Source organism: Pygocentrus nattereri, chromosome 14 (assembly GCF_015220715.1).
Source record: "Pygocentrus nattereri isolate fPygNat1 chromosome 14, fPygNat1.pri, whole genome shotgun sequence".
Lineage (NCBI taxonomy): Eukaryota > Metazoa > Chordata > Actinopteri > Characiformes > Serrasalmidae > Pygocentrus > Pygocentrus nattereri.
The window spans coordinates 15,854,431-15,872,629 of record NC_051224.1 but is presented as its reverse complement, the minus strand read 5'-3'; the positions used below and the strand labels follow the sequence as shown (position 1 = coordinate 15,872,629).

The 18,199-nt window shown below is 42.0% G+C and overlaps 1 protein-coding gene across 1 annotated transcript; it reads left to right on the top strand.

Annotated features, from left to right (window-relative positions):
- The first annotated feature begins 368 nt into the window (after positions 1–368).
- Positions 369–17,016, top strand: LOC108411047 (transmembrane protease serine 9-like). The gene is made up of 10 exons (XM_017682411.2): positions 369–417; positions 2,177–2,197; positions 5,745–5,907; positions 6,003–6,277; positions 11,443–11,588; positions 11,688–11,958; positions 13,595–13,766; positions 13,879–14,132; positions 15,074–15,174; positions 15,836–17,016. Exons 1-10 carry the CDS (start codon positions 369–371, stop codon positions 16,157–16,159), a joined length of 1,776 nt encoding a protein of 591 aa, XP_017537900.2. The 3' UTR covers positions 16,160–17,016.
- Positions 17,017–18,199: the final 1,183 nt, after the last annotated feature.

Sequence of the window (18,199 nt, the reverse complement as noted above, 5' to 3'; positions counted from 1 at the left end):
GTGCCTTTGGAGTCAATACACAGGTGGGTCACTGTTGTTTTAGTTTTGTGCTTTTATATCCATATATATATATATATATATATATATATATATATATATATATATATATATATATATATATATATAATGACGTTTACAGAAGTCCCACTGAAATCTAATTGTTTTATTGTTGAATATAGAAAGCACTATGTGTTGCTATATATATGAGGAAGTTTCACATCAGTGATATCAGTTCTTCTACCAGGAGTGACAGAGAGACTCAAACTAGCAGTTTGTGTGGGGGGGCGGAGTTAGAGAGGTGTGGGTGTGTCTCACAGGAAGTGTATGAAAGTCTGAAATGTTCCAAGACAGTTTCATTCTAAGTGACGATGATGTTGATGCTGAGTTTGGCCCTCGTAGTCTGCTTCCTAGCCAAAGGTAGGTTCCTAATTTGGCTTGTTCATATGTTTTATATGTGCTGCTGCTCATTTACCTACTGTCTATTTCAGACCGGTTGGGAACACAGCTCACATAACCAGTTCACACACACAGGGAAAGAACAGCATGTTTACAGTTAATGACTAATTAAAATGCTGGTTTCAGGTTAAACTAAGGCGAGACACTACACTTGAATAGGATCTTTTTTTTAAACAATTCATCTTTGCAAGCTGATTACTGATATTCTGACAACTTTACCAAAAAAATTACATTTAGATAAGCAAATAAGACTTTATCTTCTTAAATATACATAACAGCCAAAAAACTAGCCTAAGGATGATGTTTGATACTGTTCATTTCTTTGAAGATACACTACAGGGAATGACGTTTACAGAAATCCCACTGAAATCTAATTGTTTTATTGTTGAATATAGAAAGCACTATGTGTTGCTATAAAACATATTTTTATTATTGTACAAAGTATAATGTATCACGTGATTAAAGCATTCTTCAGATTGATGGAGAATGTGTTTTATATGGTTTCATATAGAAATTTAATAGAAAAGGGTTCTATATAGTAACAAAAACAGTTCTGTTGTTATGATGTCAAGCCTGTACAATACAAACAATAGAAGAACCCTTTTTATGCTCTATAGAACCCTTTTTAAAAGCTTCTAAATAGAACCACCTACAGCACATTCTCCATCAGTATGAAAAACCATTTAGTGATGCAACGAACGCTTCAATCATGCAAGGGATTCTTTGAGTGTTCACCAGGGGGTATTTTGCACACTGGCGACATGACTAGTGTTTGACAACCAGAGGAGGGCTACAGCCTGCGGTAGATAACAAGCTGGTAGCATCTTACTTTATCACTGATGGTCTGCTTTTTTACCTCACTTTTAAGCATCTTTCACAGTCATGAGGCTGCTGAGTCTGCTATAGTAAAAGATGCTGACTGTATACGGACTGCATTTCCCATGAGCCTGAACACAGGAACATAAAAATATGCTGCCTTAAGTTGTTCCTGGGAAGTTCCCACTTATGCCTTCCCAGGTCATAAGGGTGATTGGATTTCATTTTTTTTCCCATCTGGACTGTTTACCATTAGTCTTGTCTTCAGAGCCTGACCAAATCGGGCTGAGCCATAAAACTGCAGCAACATCAAGTTTAGCTCAGTTTTGTCAATTTTTGTTAGACCAATATTAATGTTAGTATCAGTGACTTTCTAATATGAATTCATCTTCAAATTATAAGACCAGTAACTTCAATTTTGAGATTTGACCTGGTGATAAAAGATGTCAACACTGATCCTTGATATGAAGTAATTTAAGTAATAACATTATTGTGTCCTTGTATGACAAATTCCATCCCAAGATACTTGAAAAAAAAGTACAATGTGTTGATTATTCCATAAAATAGAAGAGTGAGGGGTAAAGTTATGTTTAAAGTTTGAGGAGCCATGAGCAGGGTAGTGAACGAGCTGTTAGAGAAAGAAACCTCTTCTTGTGTATGGTGTAGCTGCGGCCAACAACAGCTGGAAAATAAACCACTGCGACAAGTGTGATAGCTGATCTTTTAACTGCAGCCAACAGTACAGTATTTTCATGTGCAGGTGATTTTAGCCAGACATACAATAATTTCCCAAATATATTGAGCCTGTATTGCTTCACTGACTTTGACCTTCATTAATCTGCTTGATCTTTTGACCTGAATGTTACTGAATGAGTGACCATTAACATTGTTCTCTGTCTTGCAGGTTGCCACTCACAGTTAAATGGTAAGTCATTTCTTATTTATTAAATAATCTAGCATAATGATTGTCTATTAAACCATGTGTGTTGTATTCAATTCCAGTTTAATTTCATAGCTTTGAAATAATTTTTAGTAGGAAGCTGTAAGAAAATTAAGAAATGTTTGATGTGTCCAGAATAAAGAACAGAGCTGTAAATGATTCTGAAACAACTATGAAAGAATAACAAAATAAAATAAAATGTCATAAAAAATGATGCTTCATGTTCCCATACTTGAATTGTGGTGATCCAATCTTGAAACAGTGTGTTAACCCTCCTGTTATGTTCATTTGTCAGGAACAGCCATGGTGTTCCCGGGTCAATTTGACCCGGTACATGTTTAATTACCCAAAAGATGTCTGAAAACAAAAAAAATCCTAACAAGCAGTGTGAATATTTAATTACTAACTCCATTACTAATTATTCTACCAATATTTAGTGCAATGGTGTTCTTTACCTGTAACAGGTAATGGTTCAATTAGGATAATTCACTCGTTTTTCATTTTAAAAAAATACATGTTCAAACTTTTTTTAATGTTTCACTACTTTATTACTTTTGAAATGCCAACATAAAAAACACAATAGTTTTACATGCATGCACTATGAACCAGAAATGAACAAAATTGCAATACAACAAACAAGCAAGCGCAATATGAACGTGTGTGTGTGTTTGTACATCTACACAGCACACGAGTGACATGTCATCACACTGTGCTTTGTGCAAATGAATTTTGCACATTTCACACAGGTCATGCTTGTCTTGACATCGTCAGATGGCCTGCTGACCTGGCACCAGCCTTTCATCCACTGTGATATTAGGACTTGGGTTGTAGAGTAGTGGAATTCGCTCTACCCACTTGTCCCACACTGTCCTAATAGCTGCCAGCATGTCTCTCTCCCATCTATCAGCCCTTGTCTCTCGATTATCAAATCAAATTACTCTGGAGAAAATATGAAAAGTCTCCAGAGACACTGTGGCTCTATAATATAGCCCTGCCTGTCTCTGCATCCCACAGACCGGCTGTCAATTCATCCTTCGACTTATAGACCCCCGCCAGGATGAGGAATATGCATATATGCCCCAAATATGCATCTAAATGTGTTTTGTCCAGCTCCTTCCACTTCTCCCCCAAAACACAGCCTCCCTTCTAGATTTGTCATTTCCAGAATGATTTTTTTGTATTGAATCTGGCATGACCAGCTCAAAGGCTGACTTGATGTCAGTCACACGACTCACTGCCATCCTAGTGGGCCCTGGCACTGTCTTTATTATGTTTTCTGCAGACAGTTTTGCCTGACGCATATTTGGGGATGAAGACCACTGTATTTCACCATTTTTGACACAAATGTCTTGCTTGGAGGTATAGGAATAGCAATTCCCTCATCTGGTTCAAAATCAGAATCATCAGAATCAGAATTTAGCTCAAGATAGTCTTCGTCTTCAGACACATCCTCCTCTATTTCACTGTCATGATCAATGATGACTTCCAGAGCCTCCTGGACTGTCATCCTTTTGCTTCAGCTACTCATTTTGTAAAGGTCTGGGCTGCTTGACAGAGTGTAATGTTGGGTGTACTCCCATGCAGAGGATCTTTTATATTTTGCCCCTCCCCTGTTTAGCGTCCACCGAATGTGGGTGGAGTTTACCCGCAAGAACATAAATGGTTTCCGTAAAAGTTATAACATCTGCACCTCTCTTTCTCTCTCTCTCTCTCTCTCTCTCTCTCTCTGTGTGTGTGTGTGTGTGTGTGTGTGTGTGTGTGTGTGTGTGTGTGTGTGTGTGTGTGTGTGTGTGTGTGATTGGGGTGAAATATGTCTCAGTTGCAAAGAAAGAAATACTCTGACATTTTTGACACCCTTTTACCTCCAGTTTGACTGCTGGGTCATATTGACCCAAACAGTATCTATATGATATAAACATGCAGGGGGTGGTTACAAATATGTGAGATGAACCATTTTCATATTATATGTTGTTTACCCTATTTAAGGCAAGCAGAAGAAGTTTCATGCTGAAAAAATACTTTTAACTATTTTTCCTAGATCTTCAAACTTTGAAACAGGTCAAGTTGACCCGTAACATAATAGGAGGGTTAAGAGAAAAGAAAGCTGCAGATGATGTAGGATGAAGTCAAACGTTCATTGACAGTCAGGCCAGAAATATACTCAACGCACATATGTGAATGCAAATGACAGAACTTGGCCAACACAGTTCTTCTGTACAAACTCATTGCGCATTCTTAAATGCACAGTTAAATGTGGCAGTTAAAACTCACAGTAGGCTGACAGTGGGCAGGTGTGGGCTGGAGGTTAGGGATCCAGCCTTGTGACTGGAAGGTTGCCGACAGCACATGACTGAGGTGTCCTTGAGCAAGACACCTAACCCCCAACTGCTCCCCGGGCGCTGCGGATTGGGCTGCCCACCGCTCCAGGCAAGTGTGCTCACTGCCCCCTAGTGTGTGTGTGCTCACTAGAGTGTATGTGGTGTTTCACTTCACGGATGGGTTAAATGTGGTGGTGAAATCTCCCATTTGTGGGACTAATAAGGGTCACTTAATCTAATCAGTGATCAGGATGTGATCTACTGTTATTCCAACAACAACTAAACATGCACACAGCATTTGTACAACTATAATAATTAAGCAATGATGTATCATATCTACAGTTGGGTCCAAAAGCCTGAGACCACATTCAAAATCTGTCTTATTTTATTCAGAGTTGGCAATAAACAACAAAATGTAGAATTTTGAAAAATTAAGTTGTGACAAGTAAAAAATCTTGCTCAAACTTGAAGAGTGACCTAATGAGGACCATTGAATATGCCAAGGCCTTTGTATAAAAAACTTTTGTATTTTTATTTATTTACACATTTTTTTCAGTCTTATCTCTTCTATTGAAGCATGCATTCAGATGACTCTCAGGTCTACTTGCAGCAACATGCCAGTAAAGCAAAGGCAGAGGCCAAATACTAAGAAGTCCTGCAAATCATTTAAATATTTCATACAGAGATTCTACTTTTCCCTCACTTCAATTGATATGCTGATAATTGTATTTATGATGAAAAAAATTGCATTAAATTAGAAAATCATGCAAAATAAAAGCATTTTCACCAGTCTCAGACTCTTGGACCCCAATGTTTATGCAAGCGAATCATTTTTGCAAGAGAGTTGTTGAACTGTTTGCCTGCTATGGCAGGTGACTAGGAGAAATCGCACAGGCAATACAAGGCTGATTGTCCAGGGTTGGCTGTCACTATATTGGCCTTTGCTGTAACGCTCAGAGTAAAGCTTGCACATGCGATGTGTTATAATTGACATTGTGACATATTATAGAACATAATGACGCAAAACTCTGTCTGCATAGCTCTAAGCGTCTACACTCACATCCTTGTGTTAAGTATGTTTCAGGCCTTTGAGTAAGAAATATAACTGGGGCTGTTGTTCTTTCGTCAGTCTCCCTCCCTACATTGAATTGTGTGTTACCTCATCCTGTTCAGTCATCCACTTGACTAGAATACTGCTCTTTTCCTATTGCCAGTGTGTGGTGTGGCTCCTCTGAACACCAAGATAGTGGGAGGACAGGATGCTTCTCCTGGTTCTTGGCCTTGGCAAGTCAGCCTGCAGACTAGTGGTGGCCATTTCTGCGGTGGATCCCTCATCAACTCTAACTGGGTTCTAACAGCGGCCCACTGCTTTGCAAGGTGTCACACTGAATAACAATTCTGAAGAGTTGCTTGTAATACTGCGACAAGAGCATTTATCAGATGATAAGAATGGCTTTCCTCTTTTTTTTCAGCATTACTGCTTCACAAGTGACCGTGTATCTGGGTGACCAGTCACTGAGCAATCAGGGAAGTAACACAAATGTAGTGACCAGATCTGTTTCTAAACTCATCATACATCCCGACTACAGTTCATCCACACATGATAACGACCTTGCCCTGCTGAAGCTGAGCTCTAGCGTGACCTTCACTAATTTTATTACACCTATCTGCCTGGCTGCAGCTGGAAGCAAGTTCTTCAATGGCACTCTGACCTGGGTCACTGGCTGGGGAAACACTGCCAGTGGAGGTGAGAAATGAGCATTTGCAGGGGAGCTAAAGCTCATGTGTGCCCTTTCAAACTGAATCAAATTGAGGCTATATCCTGTGTACCCTCTCACACTTATGCATGGTCAGTGCATGCACCTTACTCTTATCCCAGTAAACAAGTATGGATACTAAATCAGCATTCTTGCACTGTTATGTTTGATTCAAAATAGTTGCTGTTCTTCGTATACTTACTCACACACAGTGCATTCATGGCATTTGGCAGATGCTCTTATCCAGAGTGACTTACAATTTGATTATTTTACACAGGTAGGCCAAAGTGGTGTTAGGAGTCTTATTGGTATAGTGTAGGGTTCTTGCCTTGTTGGGGTATTGAACCCCATTCTACAGTGTAGAAGGCAGAGGTGTTAACCACTACACTATACCAACCACCATGCGCACGTGCCCAATTCAAGTTTGTGGAAGTTTACTAATATATAGTTAATACTAGGGGTAAGGGGAAAATGGATTCTTAGACTCATTGCGATGCGGACGTGAACAATTCTGAATCATTTCATAAATGTCAAAAATCGATTTTCTAAATTTTAATTAATAACAATGTTGACGGAACGTAAAAGGCGGAACTTGGAAGTGGGTAAGTGCAGCACCTGGACATTCTCTGGTGGCACATAACAAAAACACAACTGGATGAGCGAGAAATTCGACTCCAGCTCCCTCTGCATTACAAGCTAGTTTAGGTCAGGAGTCACAACCCAAATGTTAAGAAGAGACATTTTGTCCTTACAACAAAAATCAGACCACCTTGGGAGCCGCAACATTTAATGTCAAATGTATCTCACAAATGCCTTAGACCACAGTAACAGTGAGTGTTTTTTTATAGAACTTTTTCTCTTCTATTACTCTGATAAGCCTCACAAACCAAGTAACAATAACAGTAACTGTAACACAGTTACACTGTTATTAGTCTGTAACAGAGACTGATTTTTAGAGATCTATTGAAAGATCTTTCTCATTTGTTCCACTCATGGGCACATAACAGTAGTCATTAGTTATCATGGGTTAATCTAAATAATTCTATCCAGTGAAAGGCTGCTTTCTTTTTTCTTTTCTATTTTCTATATTAAGTATTGTATATTCCATCCATCCATCCATCCATCATCTTCCGCTTCTCCGGGGTTCGGGTCGCGGGGGCAGCATCCTGAGCAATGAAGCCCAGACCTCCCTTTCCCCAGCCACTTCCACTAGCTCCCTGGGAGGGATTCCGAGGCGCTCCCAGGCCAGCTGGGCGATATAGTCACGCCAGCGTGTCCTGGGTCTTCCCCGGGGTCTCCTCCCCGGTGGACTTGCCTGTGACACCTCCCAAGGGAGGCGTCCAGGAGGCATCCTAACAAGATGCCCGAACCACCTCAACTGGCTCCTCTCGACGTGAAGAAGCAGCGGCTCTACTCCGAGTCCCTCCCGGATGACCGAACTTCTCACCCTATCTCTAAGGGAGAGTCCAGCCACCCTGCGGAGGAAACTCATTTCAGCCGCTTGTATTCGCGATCTCGTTCTTTCGGTCATTACCCAAAGCTCATGACCATAGGTGAGGGTGGGAACATAGATCGACCAGTAAATCGAGAGCCTTGCCTTATGGCTCAGCTCTTTCTTTACCACAACAGACCGGTAAAGAGCCCGCATCACTGCTGACCCAGCACCAATCCGCCTGTCAATCTCCCGCTCCCTTGTACCATCACTCGTGAACAAGACCCCAAGATACTTAAACTCCTCCACTTGAGGCAAGAGCTCATCCCCGACCCAGAGAGGGCTCTCCACCCTTTCCCACGTGAGAACCATGGCCTCGGATTTGGAGGTACTGATCCTCATCCCGGCCGCTTCACACTCGGCTGCAAACCGATCCAGTGAAAGCTGAAGTTCACGGCCTGATGTCCCCAATAGGACCACATCATCTGCAAACAGCAGCGATGTGACCCTGAGGTCACCAAACCGGACACCCTCCATCCCCTGACTGCGCCTAGAAATTCTATCCATAAAAATTATGAATAGAATCGGTGACAAAGGGCAGCCCTGACGGAGTCCAACTCTCACTGGGAAAAAGTCTGACTTACTGCCGGCCATGCGAACCAAGCTCCTGCTTTGTTTGTACAGGGCCTGAATGGCTCGTAGCAAAGAGCCATGTACCCCGTACTCCCGAAGCACCTCCCACAGAATACCCCGGGGAACACAGTCGAATGCCTTCTCCAGATCCACAAAGCACATGTGGACTGGTTGGGCAAACTCCCATGAACCCTCGAGAATCCTGGAGAGGGTAAAGAGTTGGTCCAGTGTTCCACGACCAGGGCGGAACCCGCACTGCTCCTCCTGAATCCGAGGTTCGACTATAAGCCGGACTCTCTTCTCCAGTACCCTTGCATAGACCTTACCAGGGAGGCTGAGGAGTGTGATTCCCCTGTAGTTGGAACACACCCTCCGGTCCCCCTTTTTAAAAAGAGGCACCACCACCCCAGTCTGCCAATCAAGTGGCACCACCCCCGATGTCCATGCAATGTTGAAAAGGCGTGTCAGCCAAGACAGCCCCACAACATCCAGAGCCTTGAGGAACTCGGGACGGATCTCATCCACCCCTGCAGCCCTGCCGCCAAGGAGCTTTTTAACTACCTTAGCGACTTCGGCCTCAGTAATGGACAAGCCTATTCCCGTGTCCCCAGACTCTGCCTCCTCACTGGAGAACATGTTGGTGGGATTGAGAAGGTCCTCAAAGTATTCCTTCCACCGCCCAATGACGTCTTCAGTCGAAGTCAGCAGCACACCATCTCCACTATATACAGTGCTAGTGGCACACTGCTTTCCCCTTCTGAGTCGCCTGACGGTTTGCCAGAATCTTTTCGGAGCCGACTTAAAGTCAGTTTCCAAGGCCTCACCGAACTCTTCCCACACCCGGGTTTTTGCCTTGGCAACGACTGAAGCCGCAGATCGCTTGGCCTGTCGATACCTGCCAGCTGCCTCTGGTGTCCTACAGGCCAACCATGTCCGGTAGGACTCCTTCTTCAGCTTGACGGCATCTCTCACCTGGGGTGTCCACCACCGGGTTCGAGGATTACCGCCCCGACAGGCACCAACTACCTTGCGACCACAGCTACAGTCAGCCGCTTCAACAATGGAGGAGCGGAACATGGCCCATTCTGAGTCAATGTCCCCCACCTCCCCCGATATCTGGTCAAAGTTCTGACGGAGGTGTGAGTTGAAGATCAATCTGACAGGTTCTTCTGCCAGACGTTCCCAGCAAACCCTCACTATACGTTTGGGTTTGCCTGGTCTGACTGGCATCTTCCCCCACCACCTGATCCAACTCACCACCAGGTGGTGATCAGTTGACAGCTCAGCTCCTCTCTTTACCCGAGTGTCCAGTACACATGGCCGCAAGTCCGCTGACACGACTACAAAGTCAATCATTGAACTGCGGCCTAGGGTGTCCTGGTGCCATGTGCACTTATGGACATCCTTGTGTTCAAACATGGTGTTCGTTATGGACAAACTGTGGTTTGCACAGAAGTCCAAAAACTGAACACCACTCGGGTTCAGATCAGAGAGGCCATTCCTCCCAATCACACCCCTCCAGGTCTTACTGTCGTTGCCCACGTGATCGTTGAAGTCCCCCAGTAGGACAATCGAGTCTCCAGGAGGAGCACTTTCAAGCACCCCTTCCAAGGACTCTATGAAGGCTGGGTATTCTGAACTGCTGTTCGGTGCATAAGCACAGACAACAGTCAGGACCCGTTCCCCAACCCGAAGGCGTAGGGAAGCTACCCTCTCGTCCACCGGGGAAAACCCCAACATACAGGCGCCGAGTCGAGGGGCTATGAGAGAGCCCACACCTGCCCGCCGCCTCTCACCATGGGCAACTCCAGAAAAGAAAAAAGTCCAGCCCCTCTCAAGGAGATTGGACCCAGAGCCCAAGCTGTGTGTTGAGGTGAGCCCGACTATATCTAGCCGGTATCTCTCGACCTCGCGCACCAACTCAGGCTCCTTCCCCGCCAGTGAGGTAACGTTCCAAGTTCCAAAAGCCAGTTTCAGCAACCGAGGATCAGAACGCCAAGGCCCACGCCTTCGGACACTGCCCGATCCACAATGCACCGCACCCCTACTACTGCCCCTCCCATCGGTGGTGGGTCGATGGGAGGGGGGACTCATGTAGCTCCTTCGGGCTGGGCCCGGCCGGGCACCATGAGTGAATGCCCGGCCACCAGACGCTCGCTGGCGAGCCCCTCCCCCAGGCCTGGCTCCAGGGTGGGGCCCCGGTAACCCTGATCCGGGCAGGGTACACGAGTCCTGCTTTGTTGTCCTCATAGGGGTGGTTATGGATCACACTTTGTCTGGCCTGTCACCTAGGACCAGTTTGCCATGGGAGACCCTACCAGGAGCTTTTGCTCCAGACAACATAGCTCCTAGGGTCCTTCAAGCACACAAACCTCTCCACCACGATAAGGTGGTGATCCATGGAGAGGGTATTGTATATTCATTGTAAAATATTATGCTCATTTGGGCCTTGATTTTCTTTATAGCTGCTTTGTAAAAAACACCACATAGATACATGCTGACTTGACGTACAGGGTCAAAAAACTATTACATTCTGGAATTGTTGTGAGCTGACATTGCCTGATGGCAATTCTTGACCTGCGTAACCAGTACTAATGAGTCAATTGAGGCTTAAAAATAAAGTCCTCAGACTTTACAACTTATCTTTTCTATTTGTTAATTTCATCAAATATAAAGTAACCATGCATTAACACAAACAGTTTGCTGTAAAGTTTGTGTTTACTTTTTACCACTCCAAAAATCAACTGTTGGGGTTGGGGGTTGGGATAGTGTAGTGGTTAACACCTCTGCCTTCTATACTGTAGACTGCGGTTCAATCTCCACCTAGGCAAAACACCCTACACTATACCAATAAAAGTCCTTGGGCAAGACTCCTAACACCACCTTGGCCTACCTGTGTAAAATGATCCAATTGTAAGTCGCTCTGGATAAGAGCGTCAGCCAAATGCCGTAAATGTAAAACTAAACATGTCATTTTTATCCCTGCAATAAATAGTATATGAAACAGTTAGAGCATTAAAATACATTTTCACACATCTATGAAATGAAAATTCACTGAGTTAAAATGATTGTCAATGTGTGTTTCCTCAGTAAGTCTCCCTTCTCCAAAGACCCTGCAGGAAGTACAAATTCCAGTTGTTGGAAACAGGAAATGTAATTGTTTATATGGAGTTGGAGCCATCACTGACAACATGGTCTGTGCTGGATTGTTGGCAGGGGGCAAAGACTCCTGTCAGGTAATGTCTTCCTATTTTTCCATTGCTGCTTGTATTGTTCCTTTTTCTATTTAAGGGTGCTCATTGTATACACATGGATATCTAATTGGTCTTGCACAGGGAGACTCTGGAGGACCACTGGTCAGCAAACAGAGCGGTGTTTGGGTCCAGGCAGGCATTGTGAGCTTTGGTATCGGCTGTGCTCAGCCAAATTTCCCTGGAGTGTATACTAGAGTGTCTCAGTACCAAGACTGGATCAACCAGCAGATCACCAGCAACCAGCCAGGCTTTGTCACATTCACTTCCACTGGCACTGATGGAGATCTGAGTGTGTCCTGTGCTGGCCTGCCTACTGTTGCTACAACCACCACTGTCTCCACTACTGCTTCACGTGAGATTATCTACAACCCTAATCCTAAAAAATTGCGACGCTGTATAAAATGTAAATAAATGTAACAATTTGTAAATCCCATAGAACCATATTTTATTTAAGATAGAACACATATCAGAAGTTAAAAGTGAGACATTTTACCATTCCATGAAAAATATGAAGTCATTTAGAACTTGGTGGCAGCAAAGTATCTGAAAAAAGTTGGGGCAGGGCCATGTCTACCATTGTGTTGCATACCCTCTTTTTTAACAACAGTCTGGGAAGTGAGGAGGCCAGTTGCTGGAGTTTTGGGAGAGGAACGTTGCCCCATACCTGTCTGATGCAGGATTCTAACTGCTCAACAGTCTTCTTAGCCAGATTTTTCATTTGGTGATGGACCACGTGTTTTTTTTTTTATTGGTGAAAGATCTGGACTGCAGGTAGGCCAGTTCAGCACCTGAACTCTTCTTCTGAGAAGAAAGGCCTTCCCTGAAAGAGACGTTATCTGAATGGGAGCATATGTTGTTCTAACAGCTTTATATACTGTTCAGCATTGATAGTGCCTTTCCAGCTGCTCATGACATAGGCACTAATGCACCCCAATACAATCAGATGCAGGCTTTTGAACTGTGCACTGATATCAAGTTGAATGGTCTCTCTCCTCTTAAGTCCACAGGACACGCCATCTGCTTTTTCCAAAAAGAATTTTAAAATTGAATTCATCTGACCACAGAACAGTTTTGCCATTTTGCCTTAGTCCATTTTAAATGAGCTTTGGCCCAGAGAAGATGGTGGTGTTTCTGGATCGTGTTAACATACGGCTTCTTCTTTGCATAATACAGCTTTAACTTGCATTTGTGGATTTCATGGTGAACTATGTTCATAGACAGTGATTTCTGGAAATGTTTCTGTGCCCATGTAATGATTTCCAGTATAGAATCATGCCTGTTTTCAGTGCAGTACTACCTGAGGGCCTGAAGATCACAAGCATGCAATATTTACCATCAGCCTTGTCCCTTGCATACGGGGATTCCCCCAGATTCTCTGAATCTTTAGATGATGGTATGTACTGTAGATGGTGGGATATCCAAAGTCTTCAAAATTTTACATCAAGAAACATTTTTCTAAAATTGTTCCAAAAGTTTTAGACACAGTTTTTCACAGATTGGTGAACCTCTGCTCATCTTTGCTTCTGAAAGACTCTGCCTCTCTATTTTTTAATACCCAATGTGAATTAGTTGCAAATGGTTCCTCCAGCTGCTTCTTATTAGGACCACTTACTTTTCCAGCCTTTTGTTGTCCTTGTCCCAACTTTTTTGCATTGCATTACTACCATCAAGTTCTAAATGAGTTATTGTTTTTCATAATATGGTAAAATGTCTCATTTTCAACATTGATATGTGTTCTATGTTTTATTGTGTATGAAATGTGGATCTATGAGATTTGCACATCGTTGCATTCTGTTTTTATTTACATTTATTCACATTTTACACAGCATCCCAACTTTTTTAGAATTGGGGTCATACATTTGCTGTGGACTGTGCCTGCAGAAGCCTTTTGTGACCAGAACTTTATTATCAGGCAAGGGGAACAGTTGAAGGCACACTGTTGTGGAAAATTAATCATTAATTATTCTTTATTTCCTCTCTTCCTCCAGCTGCGGTATGTGGCAGTACCACGCTGAATACCATTACAGGAAGCGGCAATTCTTTGGCATCTGCTGGTGTGTGGCCGTGGATGGCCAGCCTGCAACGTAATGGTACTCATGTCTGTGGAGGAACACTGGTAGCTGAGCAGTTTGTCTTGAGCGCTGCTGATTGCTTCTCAAGGTAAAAAAGACAAAATTATCAACATCAAATAGAAAAATTGAGTCAGGAATCAAAACAAAATTAACACACATCAATGCTAATTGTAAGATTTGATATTTTGCTTAACTCACAGCTCCACCAATGCTTCTGACTGGACTGTAATTCTGGGTCGGCTCAAACAGAACGGCTTCAACGCCAATGAGGTTTCTGTCAATGTGACTAAAATCTCACTGAGCACTGGTACAGTGAACAACATAGCAGTACTGCAGTTGTCTCGCAAGCCAACACTCACAAACTACATTCAGCCCATATGTGTGGACCTGGGGGACAACAGCTTCCCTGTCAACACTCAATGCTGGGCAGCTGGCTGGGGTTCAGGAGGAGGAGGTATGTTTATTTTTGTGTACTATAAAATCTGATTTGCTGAACCACGTCTGTATAAATTGACCAAACCATTCAAATCCAGGGTGCTGTTGATGGGATACTCTTTGGCTGTTACCTTGCTTGGCAACCCTAAATTCATTATAACACGCTACATTGCTACATTGGAAACCATTCCACTTTACTAAGATAAACCCCTACTAAAACCTGTCAGCTTCAGTTAAGGAGCTTTTTAAGAGAAAACCTTCAGTCTGAATGACAGGCCTGAAGCACTACATACAGTAAAGTCAGTGTATCAATGAAAGAAGCTAAACAACTCAAAGCAGTAGGTCAGCCTGTAATTTGTATAGCAACTATAATAGTTATCTTCTGTGATTGCCAGTAGAAGCAATGTGATCTGTAATATAGTTAAACAGTGGTCTCCAACCCTGGTCCTGTAGAGCTACTTCCTGCAGAGCACACTGGCTGGATCAGATTTATTAGAGTTAAATAAGATGCGGGGCAGCTTATTGAATTCAAGTTGGAACTAAACTCTGCAGGAAGGTAGCTCTCCAGAACCAGGGTTGGAGACCACTGTACTAAAATTTCAGCTGAATTACTTAAAAACTTCAGCTAGAATACTTGCTGTTCAAATAACATGTTACCCAACCATTTCAAACAGTTTTGACTTATACTTAAACATTGCATTTACTACATGTCGCGCTTTCTTCTGTCCTTTAGACTGAAGGTTTTTTCCTATAATGAAAGGCTTGATATTTGAAGCTGCCACTGAGACCTCCAAGAGAATGGCATTGCAGCAAAGCTTATGGCTAAAGTCATACATGTAATGTTTACGATTTAAGGCCAAATCTGAGTTGCGAGACATTTGGTTAATTAAATTTGATGAATCTTTTTGCCTTGGTCTTCTTCCTCATATTTGTTTTCATTCGTTTTCCTTCTCCTTCTAGTTGAGCAGATTCTTCAGCAGTTTAACACTACTATACTGGACTGTGGCAATGCATCTTCATCTAGCAGCAGCATCTGCACTGGAGTCATGCCCTTAGAACAGGTCTGTATATTAATGTACTTTGAAATCCTTCTGAAAGTCCATTTTGTTCTTTTACTACAATAAAATTTCAAAGAAATTGTTCACAAAGCCCTTTTTTTAATCCTTAGTGTTATCAAATGTATTGGCCTTATTTTAATACAAAATGCTAATAGCAATAGGCTACTTAGGTGCTGAAACGTTGCTTCACAGAGCAGATGTTAGCTAATCTTACTCTGTACTTACATTGTACTTGAATAATAAGCTTTAGCATGAAATAGGCCTGGGATTTTAAGGGGGGCATCTTTTAAGGTGTGGGGTGCACTGCATACCGAACAGAAATCCTAATCACCATGCTATTCATTCTGAGACCTCCACCTGAGTGTGACTAGTCCACAGCACAAAGCAGGCTTCTAGCAGCTCTTTTTATGAATACTTACAGTGTGTTTGGTAGCAGTTCAATTTCGCTTAGTTCTTTCATCTTGTGAAGTGTACAGCTGACTTTACATTGGCTTCTCAAAGAAACTCAAGTAAAACAAAAACAAACTAAATACAGCCTAAGGCTTGTTTCATAGACATATTTCAGTCTATGGCTAAACTAAAAAGGTTTCTGAGTGTAGTCTCCACATTGTAGGCAAAACTGTGTCTGGAACACTGGCTCATAATCTTTCTCTCTCACTCTCAGACTAATAAAGGAGGTCCTCTGATGTGTAAGATTGGACAATCATGGGTCCAGGCTGCAGTTTTGACCCTCGCCAGCAACAGTAGCACAAACACTAGCTCCAGTAACAGCACCAGGGCAGCAAGTGTATCTGATGTCCAGGTCTTCACTAAAACCTCAAGCTTCTCAAGCTTCCTGAATACTACAGTGGGCTCCTTTCCTCCCAAAGCCAGCACTACATCATCTTCTCCCACCATCAATCCTGTTGGCTCCAGTGCATCTTCATTGTTTTCTTTCACGTCTCTCCTCCTGCTTTCACTTCCTGCTCTCATTCAAATGAGCAGTTAAGAATGAGCATTTAAGTTAATAGAAGTTCTTAGGATTATGAAGTATCGGCTCTGAGCCGGGATGAAAAGACTAAATGTCATATCTCCTTTAATACATCTCTCAAAGTTAAGGAGGAAGTTCTACAGGCAAGGAATAACAATTAGTGATATCTGGGGTGAGGGATTTTAAAGCTAAAGTACCACTACTGTGTACAAAAACTTAAGCAAAACATTTTGTATTGCTATCTTACTTGCCACTTAAAGTCACTGCACTAGTCTGACACACTAGCCAGCACTAATTAGTATAAATGTCTACATGTGACCTAAATGGTTTAAGCAACATACCTGTTACGTGCAACAACCATTAGTTTGAAACAGACATAGAATACCTGCCTTTATTTGTTGTTTCTGAAATTCATGAAAGCCAAAGTCTGTCTTTGCCACCGTTCTCAGTGAAGACTCTTTATCTGAGGCTTATGTCTTGAACTCTTTACATTCATTCTTAAAGCATATCAGTAAATTTTCTTTTCTGTTCTTGTTTACTTTGACTTGTGCCATTTTCTATGCTTCATTTAGCAAAACCTCATGAAGTGCACTGAAAGATTTTAAACAGCGTTCTCAAATAAAAAAAGCTTTTACTGTGTTTTTAGAGTTACAACAGTGCATAAGTTATAATGCAGTGCATAAGTACATCATCTAGAGAAAGACAACTTCTTACACTGTACTGTAGACATAGCTAGTTTATTTTTAATGGCAGAAACAAAGATGCACTAAATTAAACTAAATGCACTGTATTTTTTGTATTTAAGTGGCATTTTCCAGAATGTGTACTTTCTGTGAATATATTTCAAATGAAAAAAATACATGAAACTTACACATTGTACTCCACTATTGTTGAACCAGTTATATTTCTCAGTGCACACACTGCTAAGGAAAACGTCTCAAAAGAAATGGTATGGAAATCTTACTGTAGCAACAACCTGGTTGTCTGTGTGTTCTGTTCTCAACCTTAGTAACAAAACCAAGCAAGTCATTGTAGTTTGAGAAACAACACAAGTCCTAAGTCCAGCCATCAGCAATCAGTGATGCTAATCCTTGGGTTTCCATTTTTCTACTGGCTTCCATTTCTTGGCCTTTCCACAATGGCCTACAGCCACATAAGTTGTGAGTCCATTGTAAAGTCCATTTTACTATTTACAAACAGTAATTGAGTACTGTAGTATTTAAAGTTATATTCTATTAACAGTTTTCTTTGACTTGATTAATGTTAACTTGTTTTCCAGAACACCTTTTTTTCAAAGCCATTTTAACAGTAATACTTCCATTTTAAAATAAAACTACACATTTTGGAAATAAATGCCTTCCATGACTTTTTTAGCCAAGTGGCCCATTTTCAGTTGCGATTGTCAAAGCCTGATCTCACAAACCAGAAAAATGCAAAGAACAAAAAAAAAAATTGTCCAAATAACATGGTAAGACACATAAAGAACACCAATGAAAAAGAAAAATACAGGACAGCAAAGTGTAGCTCTGCAGTCAAACATAAGACGATGCCAACACCTTATAAAGACAGGAGTACAAACCTCTGTGTGGGGCGTTATTATTACATACAGGTACTTGATTATATATAATGCCTTTGGGACATATGTAAGAGGCTGACTTCTACAATAGGACAAAGACCCAAAACATATCTTAACATAACATCAATCCACCAAGAACTACTTCAAGAAACACAAGCTGCAGCTTTTGGAATGGCCCTCACAGTCCCCTGACTTGAACATTATTGGAAATCTGTGGGTAGATTTTAAACATGTCATTTATGAATGCACTTACATACAACTGTCTAAAAAGTGTGGGAACCCTGTCCAAATTATATATTTTGTTATTTTCGAACTGAAGATAAAAAGAAGAACACAAGCTCTGCAGCAAACTGTTTTTTTATTATTATTGCTGTAAAATCTCAGTGCTTAATTAATACATAAATCTTTAACTGACTCTTTGGAATTGGTTAGGCAGTATTCTCTTCAAACCTTGTGCTAACACTCCACAACCACAGGCACAT

Bases quoted from the DNA above. Each gene is read 5' to 3' on its own strand.
- LOC108411047 (XM_017682411.2), top strand. From the start codon at position 369: ATGATGTTGATGCTGAGTTTGGCCCTCGTAGTCTGCTTCCTAGCCAAA. The intron at 2,198-5,744 runs GTAAGTCATTTC...TCCTATTGCCAG, and splicing joins TTGCCACTCACAGTTAAATG to TGTGTGGTGTGGCTCCTCTG. The intron at 11,959-13,594 runs GTGAGATTATCT...CTCTTCCTCCAG, and splicing joins TGTCTCCACTACTGCTTCAC to CTGCGGTATGTGGCAGTACC.